This window comes from Berghia stephanieae, chromosome 3 (assembly GCF_034508935.2).
Source record: "Berghia stephanieae isolate SIO BIC M18660-M18661 chromosome 3, UCSD_Bste_1.3, whole genome shotgun sequence".
In the NCBI taxonomy this organism is placed as follows: domain Eukaryota; kingdom Metazoa; phylum Mollusca; class Gastropoda; order Nudibranchia; family Aeolidiidae; genus Berghia; species Berghia stephanieae.
This window is the reverse complement of record NC_088362.1, coordinates 68,673,862-68,689,730: the sequence shown is the minus strand read 5'-3', so window position 1 is coordinate 68,689,730 and position 15,869 is coordinate 68,673,862. Positions and strand designations below refer to the sequence as shown.

At 36.3% G+C, this 15,869-nt stretch overlaps 1 protein-coding gene across 1 annotated transcript; it reads right to left on the bottom strand.

Moving 5' to 3' along the window:
- Positions 1 to 1,207: 1,207 nt before the first annotated feature.
- On the bottom strand, positions 1,208 to 15,854 carry LOC144968293 (uncharacterized protein C3orf26 homolog). Its single transcript, XM_078906508.1, has 7 exons — positions 15,743 to 15,854; positions 9,846 to 10,012; positions 7,422 to 7,554; positions 6,157 to 6,328; positions 5,386 to 5,449; positions 4,219 to 4,306; positions 1,208 to 3,434 (listed from the first exon to the last, which is right to left on the bottom strand). The coding sequence occupies exons 1-7, from the start codon at positions 15,792 to 15,794 to the stop codon at positions 3,256 to 3,258; spliced, it is 855 nt and encodes a 284-aa protein (XP_078762634.1). The 5' UTR covers positions 15,795 to 15,854; the 3' UTR covers positions 1,208 to 3,255.
- Between the last annotated feature and the right edge of the window lie 15 nt (positions 15,855 to 15,869).

Genomic DNA, 15,869 nt, shown 5'->3' with positions numbered 1-15,869 from the left:
CATTTCCATAAAAATACGAATGATCGATATTGGTACACGGAAAGTGACCTCCCTGCTCACTACAGGAGGAAAAGCAAAACAAAAGACCCCACTTATTACGTAGGTGAATGTTGAACAGAATGACTATTTACAAGGATTAAAATAACTCATAAAAAGATAACCAATTTGACTGCTTCTCTTAAAAACAAAAAAAACAAACAACAAAACCTCTCCCCCCCCCCCCCCCCCCACCTCAGAAAACAAAAACAAAATTAAAACAAAGCAAAAAAATAAAAAAATAAAAAGCGACAAATTATGGTCTCACCCCAGATCAAGGGTACAAAGCAACATGGAAATAACAGATGAAAAGGGGGATAGAAGCGATGGTAATGATAAAGAATCCACCGAACAGGGAGCGGCCACACTCCCCCTCCCAAGGGGAATTCTGCCAACCACAGTTATATCAAGGAATCGGGTTGAAGATTAAGAATGTGAAAAAAATAGAAAAAAAAAGTAGGTACATAAATAGGTACCACACGCCATTACATGCTGCTATAACTGACGAGTTTGTTTTGATTTTTTGGGGTATTTTAACATGTTTATCTCAACCCATGCACTCAATTCATGCAGTATCCGAAGCCTAGACCAGGCATGGAACCTAGAAGAAGAAGAAGAATCTCAACCCATTACCAACCTCATTAGAAACAGGTTTCCTTCAAACAGTTCTAATAACAATACATAACAATAACAATAGAGGACATCTAAAGACGAAGTATTGTTGAAAGCAGTCAAGGCATCACAATACAATTGAAAAGCGAAAGGAAATTTAAAGACGATTATTGAACACAGTGACGTCAAATAGTACAAAATGGAGAAAGCTGCTTTTCGTTTGCCTTGGCAATGGGAAGGTTCACTTCACTTCTGCAGCTTTGTGGCCTGATATTCAGTTTCTGACCTGTTCGGCAGATGTTCTAGTTCCACCGTGGTGGCGCGGTTTAGTTCTAGAAAAAGGCTTGGTACTCATTCCTATTCTCTAACCACACTTTGGAGTAAAATGAATACCTGGCCGGTAATAGTAATAGAAAAAAAAAAGAAAAAAACACAACAAAAAACAAAAAAAAAAAAAAATAAAATACAGAACAAAAAAAGACCCTCCTACCCCAAACAAGAACAACAACAAATCAACAAAAACAAACAAACCAAAAAAACAACAACTAAAACTCGGATGTTTTTTTTAGGTATTTCAAGCTTTAATCTCCTCATAATTTTGGGGCATGTTGTACACAAAGGAATAGGGATTACAATGTCATAAATAAACTACGTTTATCTTTTATGGTTTCATATAATCAAGAAAACCAATGGCATAACAAATTAGAGACGATTTTTTAAAAGGGACACTAGTCTCTAACACTTTTAGGCATCCACATTCATAAACCCAAGACACATTCTTGTAATATGTGTTATTTATAACATTGTTTTTGAAGCACCATTTTTAAACTAATCTAAGTGACAAATATGTAAAAAAAAGCGGTGACAAAAGGTGTTTATGTTTTGACAGGAAAAAATAATTAACTTGAAGAATTATAGAAATGATCTAGATTTCTTCAGTTTATTTTGGTTAAAAAATAAAGCTGGCATCACAGGAATAACATCTCGAAGTAATCAAAAAGGGTGTTAAAACTTTGTTGATACTTTTTCGAAACTTTGGGAAGCTACTCCTGTTTTTCATGCAAGAAGGGGGAAAGAAATTAAAGGGGAGTATCGAGAGTCTGATATCCATGGCAGATATTTCATCTGATTTCATATCCTCAAAGCTCTATTCAATTTTGATAACTATTCTAATTTTTTTTTCATTGTTTCCACAAAGGAATGAACAGCCATTTAAAACCAACATACAAAAAAAAATCTTGATACATTCAATTATACTATTTCACTGTTTTCCATCCAGTTTTAATGGTGTGTAAAGTCACTCTGCCCCTTACTGTCACCTTGGTCATACGACTCCTATGTGAGTTGTGTCCAAAAATGTTTTAAAAATCTTGAATCAAGAGTTAATTCCGATGATGAGGCTTAGTCCATGCACAATCCCCTTTGTTTTGTTTCCATCTTTCAGTGTACAGCCGAGAAAACCTTTTGTTTTCCAAGAGCTGAAAACTTTTTTCACAAAGGTAAGAGAAATCTACTTTCCTCATCGCCAGCAGGATAATCAATTGACTAATCAAATAAGCTTTTTTCAGCAAAACAAAGTCATGACTGGTTTATTAATTATTAGCATTATGTAGCAGTCTGACAAGTGTGTAGTAGTGGTTTATACATTGGAACACACGAGGCAGTTTGACTGGGGATGTCATTAAGAGGCATACCGATCAGTCGCATTTTTGGGCATAATTTGGGATGAAAATTGGAATTTTTCCGCGGGGACAGTCGAAAGAGGGTGTCTATATATACGATACTGACGGGTCGGTTTGGGACAGAATTTCGAGGTGTCGATATGGGGTAAATACCTGACAGAGAGAAATTGATGTCTATTCAATATAAAAAACTTTTAGATTGTACAAGTAAAAGCTGGCAAACAGGTCTCTCATGAGCTTCATCTAGTACAAATGATGTCATTATTGTGCAACATTGGTTTTATTTTCGGCGTAGGAGAGCATTTTTTGGTGTTGACGCCTTAGGATGAGAGTGACTCTAAGTACCAAATTGAGCAATCTAGTCTACTAGGTATTAGTTTTCTTTTAAACCCTGGCTAAAATATATTTTTCAAAACAACTCTACATTTATTAAAAACATAAATAAATCGCCAATGTGGGAGCATTCTCGTAAAAAAGGTAACCCTTCAAAGAATGTTGGCCATGGAGCTGGAATTTATCTTGATTTCTGAAGCATTAAAAGGAGTGTGACATTTGCTCAATACCCTTTGCATAGCACACCAATCTATCAAAATATATTTTACACCAGAACAATCAGGCTCTGCGACTTAAATACAGCTGGAAGGACAGAAGAAATTATGAGCAAAATACCTTTACCAAAGGCATAACGTCATGATAATGCCAATCAGTGTTTTAAAAATCAAATTGGTGACATGTGATAAAAATATATACATACACTTTGATTTGTGTATTAAGAACGGCATCCTCAAATGAAATATAATAGGACACACGCAACTTTGCATACTGTCCGGCATTTCTACAGACTCCTTTCCCTTTCTGTACCACATTCATCCATTCATTCGTACATCTTTCCCATTCATGCTATCCCAGGCTGAGTACGCAATCGTCACAATAATGCCAGTTTGCAAGAGGATGAAGATCCCTTAACAACTCCCATTAAATGGTCCATGAGTAAATGTGTCAGATCGCTTTGTATCTCTGGTACATCTGGCAACCTCTTCATTTTTGGATTGCGCCAGTTCCAGTCTAGCACGATGGCCACTAGGCTTTCTGTCTGAAGAACACCTGCAAATTGAAAGATTGTTAAAAAATAGTTTTTAAACTGTCAAGTACAGAGAAAGTTGATTATATACAGATGGAATATTTTATAATGTGTATTACAAAAAGTCCCATCTAGAGAAAAAAAGTACTAGAAACATATTACAGCATGAAAAACAAAACAAAACAACAAAATATTAAACATAAGAAACGTTTTGGGTTAAAATCCCTCCTCAGCCAGTAATTAAGTGTAATGTGTCTGAAGATGTGTAAAATAGTGTGAAAGGAAATAGTAAACAGAGAGGTGTAAAGGACAAAAATATGGATTAAATATAACTATGAAAAAGGAGTGACAGATCATTCAGTAAAGTAGGTCCCATCACTTGGAATTCACTCCCACTGTCAGTCAGCCTTGAAAGCAGCGTCGATAAATTCAAAAATAAACTGAAAACCTATCTCTTTGGGAAGTATTTAAATTAGATTATGCCAGGAATTATGTGTGTGCGTACGTGCGTGTGCGTGTATGTACGTGAGTGTGTGTGCACGCGTGTATACATTTAGTTAATTGTGTGTGTGTGTATATATGTTGTATGCATGTATGTATATTTAGTGTGTACGTGTATATGATGTGTTTGTGTGTGTGTATGTGTATGATTTTGTGTATTGTATATAAATATACCGAATCTGTAGTGTGTAATGTTTTTTACTGATGGTCAATGTGAAGCGCTTCGAAGCTTCGGCATAAGCGCTATATAAATGTACATTTATTATTATTATAGCTGGTACTGTATATATGTCAAGTTCTACACACCTTGTTTGATCAAGGCCAGAAGTCTGTTTGGGGTTCCGACACCGAGCTGGCATTTGAACTTTGTCAAAAACTTCTTCTGATCCTCAATCTGTAACAAATATAATTTAGATTTAGAGAGACATGTCTACAAAATGAATGACTTTATCATTCAAATATTGAAAAATATAAAGTGCCCCTAAACTAAAGGTCTAAAAATAAAAAACAAGTTCCTGGAATCAAATTCAAAACACATTAACCGTAACAACATTTCACTGACAAAGACGGCAGTGATATTCAACAATCTCTGAAAAATATGCCATGAGATTGCCAGTTTTTTTTTAATTTTGAAAAACACTTTTTAAGCAACATGCAGCCATGACAAAAATTAGTTTTTAAAAAGCTGAAAAAATGTTCATAATTTTCACCCCTCTTTGCTTTGCTGGTCATCCAAATAAACAACATCTTTGAAACTGCATAACTTTTTTATTTATGGATGGATTATCACAATTCAAAAAGCAATTCACTTAGAAGAGACAAGACTGTTATTGTAGCACAAATCTTCCCTTAAGAAAAGATAAGAACTGTTTTTTAAAAAATAGTTATTGCTAAATCAGCAATGAGATCCCACATTGGGATATAAGAAATGAGCACATTGTTTGGCACATGGAAAAGGACGATGGGAGCAGAGGTAAGAGAGGTTGCAGATCTGCCACAGATCGCATGGCTGTATCAGTTCATTGTCATCAATCAGAACTTGAAAGGGCAATATAGGCAATGTAAATTGCTAGAGAAATCAAATCCAGAACCACGTGAATAAGGCTAAATGAGGCTAACTCCCTTTATCTCAGATATTTCACAATTTTACCCTCAATGGACACACAGTGACATGATTCAAATCTGCTTTTATCCAATCATTCATTTGAAAATAAAAAAAATTCAAGCTCCTCCTGCGTAACCAGTCATTAGATCTGACTGAGAGTATTTTACTGATTGACCAGCAATGGTGGCAAGCCCTTGATAGTGTTATTTCTTTCTTCCTTCATCATTTACTTTTACACATTTTGTTGTCTTTTCCACAAAACAGAAATCAGAAGAAAAAAAATCAGTTTTATTGCTCTAAAGGACAATACAATTAAGGAGACTGATATAGGAACTCAATTCTAAACCCACGAGACTGTCTTAATTTACCTTCATGTGCTTTGAAAATAACTTTCCAACTTTGCATTTGTCCCCCGTGAAGGCTTTCAGATCTCTGATGAAAGAAATATTTCCAAAAATGCATAATATATACCATGAACATTTCATTCTTAAAAGGAAATAACCATCTCACATCTATATGCATTACGATTTAAATGTAATTATATATATATATATATATATATATATATATATATATATATATAATATATATATATATATATATATATATATATATATATATATATATATATATATATATTTAAAAAAAGGAAAACGACGGATATATTTGTTGCAATTTTCATGTGGCATTTATTGTGGAAATTGCAGCATCCAAAGGAACATCAACTTTTTTCCTAATGTGTGACCACTTCACTATTATATTAAATAAGTACCTTTCCAAATTGAGTTTGTGAAAAAAAGTAATTTGCTGGTGACATTAATCTTATCGGATTAAGTTAATGATTAAAAATAACGCTCATGGTGAATTTATTCCAAAATCGTTTTTGTGTTCTGATAGAGCAGTCCTCCCAAAAAAAAAACCCAACAAAAAAACAAAAACGGAACTGGTATCAGTCATGGATGTTGTTCAGTTTTTTACAATGATTAGGGAGCTGGATCAAGTCTTTAGTATTAATATAACGACAGAGATTCACTCCAATTCCGTTAGGTTCTGAAAGACTGCTCTTAGTTTTTCTAATGCTTCTGTTTTAAGTCTGAGAAAAAGAAAGGAATTTAACCACAGTGAGGATACGGATATACCTAATAAGATTAACAGCTCTGATGGCTGAACTGGTCACCACCAAGACACAAGGGGATCCATTCTTGCCAACATGAATATTCTTCTTGACCAGCTCCCTCCAATTTGGTAGAATGGAGGTGAAATATTCACTTGGTGACAAAGCACCTGAGTTACAAATGAAGAAGTCTGTGGCTTGAAAATAAAAGAAAAAAGAGTGAAATATCCTCAGATTACGATCATTATAAAAAAAAAAAATCAAGTAAAATAATGCCACACAAATGAATGTCAAGAAAATTATATTAAAAATAATGATTAAGAATAAAAATATGAGCATAAAATTAGCACATTTCCACAGATTTTTATTATTTCCCCCACCTACCCGCCCCAAGCAGAAAGGACAAATGCCTGTTTAGCGTCAATTCAGTGCTAGCACTCCTACAATATTCATTACTGCTTGCTACTAATTTACACTTGAGGTAAGTGGGGTGATATGTGTAAATTACTTTACCTATGGACAAAATGATGGAGCCATAGCTTTCCAATCATTGTCATTCATCGGAAACTAATTTTAAGTTGGATATCAACATTAATCTACCTCCAACTGCTATTGCTATCATCATCATCATCATCAAGTGCCAGGCCTGTTGCAGACATTGGCGATCATGTCTCTCCAACCTTATCTGTCCTCAGATCTTAATAGCTCGATTCCTGTTCTTCCTCCACCAATCCATCTGTTCAGATTGTCAATGTAATCTATCCCCTGTCTCTCTCTTCTTTTCTTCCCAGCAACTTTACCCGTAAGTACAATCTTTTCAATTCCGTTTTTTCTGTAAATATGTCCGAGAAATTTTAACTGTTTTTTTCTAATGGTGTTTACCAAAGTTGGTCATACTCCAATTTCTTTTAATACCTCCTCGTTTTTTATTTTATCTTATTTAATTTTATTTTATCTATTGCTATAACTTACGTTATATTTTATTAGTAATAAAAATAAATATGAAACTGGATAACTGGATTTGTGCCCGAATGATAGAATCAGATGCTAATGTCATAGACTTTCACTTTCTGTTAAAATTAACCAATGCTTTATGAGAGGGGCTGCACTGTTAAAATTAAACAAAGCAACTGTGAAGTGAAAGAAATTCCTATAATGGATGATGCTAAAACAGAATTTGACCCCAAAATAATTCAATAGTATAATTTTAATCAAGTCACTGTCCAATCAGATTTGAAATCAATAATCCTAAAGGCCATTAAAAGGTCAATAAACAGAAAATAACAGTACCAGGATCTGGTAAAATTTCTTTGAGGACATCAGCATGCAATTTTTCCTCAACAGACTTAAGCATCATAGTCCTGACATCTTTGTTGGTGCCTTGTTTAGATAATTCCTCCTTGGATGCTTCTGTTATTCTCCTCTGAAAGTCGACGGTGGTGAGGATGGGTTGTCAAATAAACAAAATAAATAAATCAGACACGTGACATGCAACACAGGACAAACAATGCAGGTGGCTACATATTACAAGTAAACATACAATCTTTCTTTTTGAGATGGCAGTAATGAAGAAAGTTATATAAAATGTGGTAAAACACATGAATCAAATATGATATTTGCCATTGCAATATAACCTATTGTATGTTATAGTCAAATTTGACCAGTCAGTTCAAACCTGTTTTATTGATTTATTAGGAAATGAGAAAAAAAATGTCCCAATAAATTTGACCACAAAATCCTGAGAACAACGAATGTTAAATGAGATAAGCAAACGTTATAAGATAATTTTCCTTGGGAGATTAAAACAAAATTAAGCAAAGTCTTGAAGAAAGATATCAGGGATGCCACCAGGCATATTTAAAAAAGCCTGAAAATTTGCGCGGACGAGATACAAATCAACGTCAAGGGCTTTGTAAAATATCAAATTTGGAATATTGTTTCAGTACTTATTATTGCAATTGAGAGCAAATAACACACAAAAGAAAGGAGAGTTAACAGTTTTCAAATTGATAAAATAAGGTGCTGAAAACAAAATATAGACAAATCAATATCAATAGCTATCAGGGGTGAGAATGACTGGTCACATAAAAGGAGAAAATTTTTCATTGTGAAGTTCATGACCCACCCATGCAACCATAACCTAAAAATTTAAACTTCACTCAAATTCACTGAGATGTAATCCAAAATTTGTCTCGCAGCAATTTCTGACACGACTCGGAGAATTTCAAAAGTTGAAAGTATAATTACATTTGGTGGTTGTAGTAGGGATGATGATGTGGTGGTGGTTGTAGTAGTAGTGGTGTTAGGGATGATGTGGTAGTGATTATAGTAGTACTGGTCGTATGGATGATTGTGTGGTGGTGGTTGTAGTAGCTGTGGTAGGAATGATGATGTAGTGGTAGTTGTAGTAGTAGTGGTGGTAGGGATGATGTGGTATTATTTGTAGTAGTAGTGGTGCTAGGGATGATGGTGTGGTGGTGGTTGTAGTAGTGGTAGAGAGAGAGAGAGAGGAGAGAGAGAGAAGAGAGAGAGTGAGGAGAGAGAGAGAGAGAGAGAGAGAGAGAGAGAGAGAGAGAGAGAGAGAGAGAGAGAGAGAGAGAGAGAGAGAGAGAGACTTATCTACCAGAATAATTTATGAATTGATCTTAGGAATTCTATATCAAAAAAAAAAAAAAGAAGAAAAGAGAAATGGAAAGAAAGGCAAAGGGAAAGAGGAAAAGTGTGAGAGAGAGAGAGAGAGAGAGAGAGAGAGAGAGAGAGAGAGAGAGAGAGGGGGAGGAGAGAGAGAGAGAGAGAGAGAGAGAGAGAGAGAAGAGAGAGAGAGAGAGAGAGAGAGAGAGAGAGAGATTTGTCCCTCCCCTTCCCCTTCAACCATCAACGAACACCACTGTCGTCTGTGTCAATCGTGACATCTGGTGCCATATAGTCTGGCCCGACGTCATAAAAACGGGACCGTCACTAAATTTCACGAGACTAATGCACAGGTGTCAAAATATGACATAAGACATAATGGTGATTTTGTGGTTTTGAGGGAAATGTTTGACACGGCAAATTTAAAAAGGAGGAATTGTGATGGGGATTGGCGTAGATAAACTACCATTTAGGTGCCCAAATATTCGACCGGCGGTGACAGCCCAAATTATTCACCCGGTGAAAAAGTTCCGGCTCAAATCTCGATCGCGATTTTTTTTCTCTTCTTTAAAAAAATTTTTTTTTTTTTGGAATAGTGACGACGGACAAAAACCGGAGGTTCCGGATTAAAACAGGCTGGTGGTAAAAAACCCGGATTTCCGGCTAAAACCGGAAAAGTGGCATCCCTGAGATATAATTAATCCTTCCTCTTAATACACCTTTATTTAGCATTTTTTATTTTTTGCCACCTAGTGCTATAATATACAGTTGTGCTTAGAGAACTAATTGGAAATTATATAGATGGTTCATTAAAGTTAAAGGAATGGATCAGATGCAAAGATTGATAAGGGAAAAAAATAGTAAGAGACTTAAAAATTTGTTAACACGAGCCTTTGTTATATTTGAGTTGGGTAGTAATGAAATTCAGGGTAAAGTCAACCCAAGAAAATTTCAAGTGATCAACTGTAAAAAAAAAAGTGATCCCCTGAAAAAAAAAATAACCCCAGGCAAACAAAAAAAAAAAAATGAAAACAACGTTACAAATATATGCTTTTAAATAAAGTCATATCTATGGATACTTACCCTGTTTCTTCGTTTCTTCTTTTTCCCTTGTGTTTTGTTATCACCATCAATGGCTGGTTCTGTTTGCATATCATCATCTGCCTTCCTTTTTGTTCCTTTTTTCTCACTGGTTAAGGATTCGGTGTCATCTTTAACAACATCCTTACTATTGTCGTCACTATCAACCTCTGTAAAATAATTATTTTTAAGTATTAAATTGTCATAAAGGTAGATATATAATAAAAGCTGCTTAAATAAAATGGTATTTACAATCCGCCCCTCAAATCGACCTGGTTTCCCTGATCTCATCCGAATTCTAGCAAACTCTGGCAATAAGATCTTAACAGTATTCAGTGCTGATGATAACAAAATGGGTAAAAGGAGGAAAAATTTGAACGATTGCCTTTAAGCCCCATTTTTACTACATTAACCACCACTTTTTTTTTTTTTTTTAGAGCAAATGAGATGATACTCTAGCTAATTTCTGTAGAGAGGGAAACTGCACCTATTGGTTCCTCCACACATAAAGTTCACACACTGTCAGTGCATTTGATTGGGGGAAATGTAATTTCTAAAAAGGAGGTAATTCCTCCTGTGACTCCAAAATCGCTGATTTCCGCGGATTTGAGGAAAACCATCATCATGGGACAGTCGACACGGTCCTTGGCAATTGACGATTTGTCAATTGTCAAGGTTCTTAGCAACTGATACTACAAACAATATTAATCTCACCCAAATTGTGAAGCTTCCTCCAAAAAAGGCGGAAACAATCTCTAGTACTCTAGACATAATCATCTTCACAATAACTCCTCATCTCAGTGATCACCCTGAATCACTGGGGAATACAGTGAGTGTATTTGAATGAGTGAGAGAGAGAGAGAGAGAGAGAGAGAGAGAGAGAGAGAGAGAGAGAGAGAGAGAGAGAGAGAGAGAGAGAGAGAGAGAGAGAGAGGAGAGAGAGAGAGAGAGAGAGAGAGAGAGAGAGAGAGAGAGAGAGAGAGAGAGAGAGAGAGAGAGAGAGGAGAGAGAGAGAGAGAGAGAGAGAGAGAGAGAGGAAGAGAGAGAGAGAGAGAGAGAGAGAGAGAGAGGAGAGAGAGAGGAGAGAGAGAGAGAGAGAGAGAGAGAGAGAGAGAGAGGAGAGAGAGAGAGAGAGAGAGAGAGAGAGAGAGAGAGAGAGAGAGAGAGAGAGAGAGAGAGAGAGAGAGAGAGAGAGGAGAGAGAGAGAGAGAGAGAGAGAGAGAGAGAGAGAGAGAGAGAGGAGAGAGAGAGAGAGAAGAGAGAGAGAGAGAGAGAGAGAGAGAGAGAGAGAGAGAGAGAGAGAGAGAGAGAGAGAGGAGAGAGAGAGAGGAGAGAGAGAGAGAGAGAGAGAGGGAGGGAGAGAGAGAGAGAGAGAGAGAGGAGAGAGAGAGAGAGAGAGGAGAGAGAGAGAGAGAGAGAGCAGGAGAGATGAGATGAAGGTTAGCGAGATGAAGATGTAGAGAAGAGAGAAATGATGAGGGAGGCTGTCGGAGAAGGAAAGGTTAATGAAGTATTTTTAAAAAATGTTTATAGGGAGGTGGAGAGCAGGAAGACATTTTTATTAGTATTATTTCAACTCATTTTTATGCAATATATATAAATATACTAAGTGCCTTCCGAATGGTCTAATAATATTTTTTTAAAAAATGTTCTTTAGGGGTGGGACTCAGGAACTATTTTGATTTCTCGGACAATTTTACGATATATTCAAATTATACTTATCTAGTGCATTTTTCGTATTTTTTCTGAATAAATTATGTTTAAACCTGTTTTTGGCGCGGACAGGACCAGACGTAAGCCCCCACGATTTCGCGAGGAAAAAATCATGAAACATTTACGAAATAATTTCAAACATAACTTGAAATTCATCAAGGCAGGATTATGTTTTTTTAAAAGAAAACAAATGCATCTTCAAATCTTAACTGCTTTTGAACGTAAAAGCGTTAAGTTTTTTCTTTCTTTTCCAGTCAAACCAAATGATTGGAACCGTTTAAGAAGCTAAATATGGGTTCCACCGACGCATCTCTCTAGAGGGGTTTGGGAGGGGGGAGACTTAAAAAAAAATAGTAGTGTTTTTATGCACCGCCATGTATCTTAACGGATCGTTATTATGCACTTCCGTCACACATGCGCATTCCACCCAATATCATCAGCGATATTGTGTTTCTGCATTTCGACATGGCAAAAGTTATATTGTGACATCTGTAGGATGCCTTTGTTAATAAATTTATATAAAAATAATAATAATCTAAAAAATCTAAATATAGAACCAGAAAATCGAAGTTGCATTGAAGGTAAAATAATGTTTTAGAAAGACCTTCTTAAATGTGATGAACAGTCAGGTACCTCCGTAGCGCAGTGGATAAGCTGTCAGACTTTAACTTGAAAGTACTGGGTTCGATCCTCATTGTGGATATTTTTTTTTCCAAAGTTTACTTTGTTGAGAAAGACATCATTTTCGTTTGTTTGTTCTTTTCTTTCTTTTTTTTTTTGTTTTTCAAAAACTTTTTATCATGTTTATAGAAAAAACTTTGATTTTATTAAAATTTTAATTTTCTAAAATTATTTATTTATTTGAGATCAGTATTTGTGTGCCACGTTTCTTTTTACGTTTGATTTTTTAAATTATTGTTATTATTCTTTAATTAATTATCATTGTATAAAAGTAGCATCGGTAATCACTAATCAGTGTGCGAAACTCATGGACGTATGCAGCAACATTTTCATTAATTAACTATCACCGCCAACGGAGGTGCATAAAAAAAGTACGTTTTTTAACACCGTCAACGGAGATGCATAAAAACGGTGCGTTTTTTTTACACTGTCAACGGAGGTGTATAAAAACGGTGTGTTTTTTTACACCGTCAATGGAGGTGCATAAAAACGGTGCGTTTTTTTACACCGTCAACGGAGGTGCATAAAAACGCCACCAAAAAAAAAAAAAGCCCCCCCCCCCCTCCCTTACTACTAGAGAGGTGGGCCTTTGGCCTACCAACCTCCGCTGAACGGCCAATTCGCCTTGGGCATGCATTCACGTAAAATATAAATATATTTTTTAAAAACCTACCTCTGTTTCAAAAACTAGCATCTTTCAACTTTCTAAGAAACATTTTGATTTTTCAGAACTTTAGTTCGTTAAAAAATACCGGCCAATCTGACCCGTTGAGTCGAATAAAAACGAAATTTTGTTGTTTACATGGTTCAAAGGAAATGCCGTAAATAAGCTTTCATGGGCTTCCTGTAATGTATTTACAGTGTCACGTGACCATTTTGAGAAATTTGTCGTCTGCTACAAATAATCAGACCGGTGGGGGGTAGATATTTTCATTGGAGCAGAGAAAGAGTGAGTATCATTTCTTGTATTTGTAGAGAGGGCTAGGGTCCAACAGCAGTCAAGTTGATTGAATAAAAGAAAAAAAAGGCCTTTTTTATCTGCCGCCACCACCACCGTGAGAGTGGAGGGTGGGTTGCATGATGAAGACGAAAGGGAGACGTGTCGCTTGGTGACCTTGATGACGTAGAGCATGTCAACGATGCTGGCAGGTGTTCTTAACCCCTAAACAGCGAAGCAAATTTTTTGCTTTCAGATAATAGTTTGCTTTTATCTTTATTATTGTTAACGGAGAATACAGCGTTTCCACCAAGAGAGCAGTCAGACTATCGCAACTCGGACTTCAATTGTCTATAATCGTTTTGCCGTTACTTGCCTTTTGATGAAAGAGGATTTGGTGTTAGGTCAAAGATTGAATTTCGCCGCTAAAGGTTGCATTGCTACTGGGTTTGCTCTCTTCCCCCCCCCCCCTCCTTTTTTTCTTCTTCTTTTTTTTTTCAACTTAGTATTGTTGATTGCTATTTCCTTTTTTATGATTAGCAAGTGCCGTAGGAGTCTCACAGGATGCAGGAGTACTGCAATCAACCCTTTGCCAGTGACACAGATTTTTTTGTCTTCAAATAATAGTCTTCATTTATATTATTTTTTAACGCAGAAAAACAAAAACGTTTCCACCATAAGAGCAGTAAGAATATTGATAAAAAGCACTTTGAGCACGTTGGGTGGATATTGCCCTATATAAAAGCTCAAGTTTTAAAATTGTAATTTGTTTTTTGTCTTTTGATGAAAACGGTAAGATTTTATTTTTGGTCCGAGTAAGATTGATATTCGCCTTTAAAAGGTTAAGTTGTTTTGTTTTTTCAGGTTTTTTAAATGCGGATACACTGCTTCTTCCTTTTTTCCCCCTCAACTGGCAAGCTATCGCTGTACTGACCCGCATGGCCTGCACACACAAAAGGATACATCTAGGTCACAAAACCTTACATCCAGGTCACAAAATCAGACAACTAGGTCACACAACAAGACATCTGTTTCGTTTGTTCCAAGATAGCAAAACAAACCAGACGTCTTGGAGTTCGAAAGAGCTTTCCATAAAATATTTGGTATTTGCAAGACCCCCAGAAACCAATTCCCGATATAGCTCTTGTGCACGGTTACTTATGACCTTGATTTCTTTCGTACCCACCTCCCAAAATCCCACTTATTGTGTGTTATAGGCAGAGCATAGTAAATAGCTGGGCTGCCACATGCGTGACTAACTTGGCCAAAGAGAGAATTTATACTTTGGCATTAGACACCCATTACCTGATGTCTTGGTTTTTAATCCTTGCCTAGTGAGAGAGAAAAAACAAAACAATCATACATGTATCTGCAACCAGCAGAACGTTTTCATTTTACATTGAGATGGGAAGGGGAAGGGATAACACTATGACAAGAGAGAGAGAGAGAGAGAGAGAGAGAGAGAGAGAGAGAGAGAGAGAGAGAGAGAGAGAGAGAGAGAGAGAGAAAGAGAGATGGGCGGGGGGATGGGAGGATAGTAAGGGGGAATGGGAAAAGATGAAAGAAACAATGGGTTGCCTGATGACGTAGATCAAAGGATTGTTACAGCGGTGTTCACGGAGCGTACTTCGTGAAATTTTAACCTTTTACAGTGACACTGATTTTTTTCTCCAGATTGCTTATGCAGAATAAATAGTTTCCACCAAGAGAGCAGTAGTAAGAGTATATTTTGACTCGGGCTTCAAATAAACTATAAATCGCAAAGCTTGTCTTTTAATGATAACATTAGGACTAAGATCTGGAGTTTGGGGAGTGTAAGATCGAATCTCACCATTAATGGTTAAAATTGATTTGATTTTAAAAAAAATAACTCACACACACACACACACACACACACACACGAGCGTGCGCGGTCACGACAGCGAGGACCATCACTGACAGAATGTTGCAACGGTAAACCGGTTTACGTGTACATAGATCCTGAGGCTAGATGCCTCGTTACCGTGTACGTAGGCACTCCCAAAAAAAAAAAAAATAAAGAAAGAAAGAGACACACACACACATACTCACACAGTCTAGCATCCTCTACGAACTAATTTTGCGCACCAATTTTTACTGCACTTATGCACCAAATTGCATACCTATCTAGGGACACTTTTTTTCCGTATCTTTTTCTCAATAAACTTTTTAAAAAAACCTTTGTTTTGTTTGCACGGCACCAGACGTAACAGTAACAGACGTCGTAAACCCACACGATTTCGCGAGGAATGAATATGAATCATGAAAAAAATTAGGATATAATTTCTAACACAACTTTTGAAATTCATCAAGGATTGTCCAGTACCGAATGTTTTTTGATAGAAAACTAAACTGCTTTTGACGGTAAGCGGTAAGTTTTTTATTTATTTTTCTGTCCAAACGAATGATTGGTCGGGTACTGGTATGGAAGCTAAGTATTGGTAACACCGGCGCACCTCTCTAGATAGAACATTATATTTAAAAAAAGAATACTGGGGATGTGGAAGCTTTCGGAAGGCCTCCCTTGGACTAATGCAATAAACATGCCAACCATTATAATTATTATCGGATAGTTTCCATTGATCATCGAGATCGTCTGCCATGTTTGTTTACTTCCTGCCTCTTGCTAACCCACGTTCTTTACTTTCGATTCCAAATGAAGTGGTTATGTAGCTGTT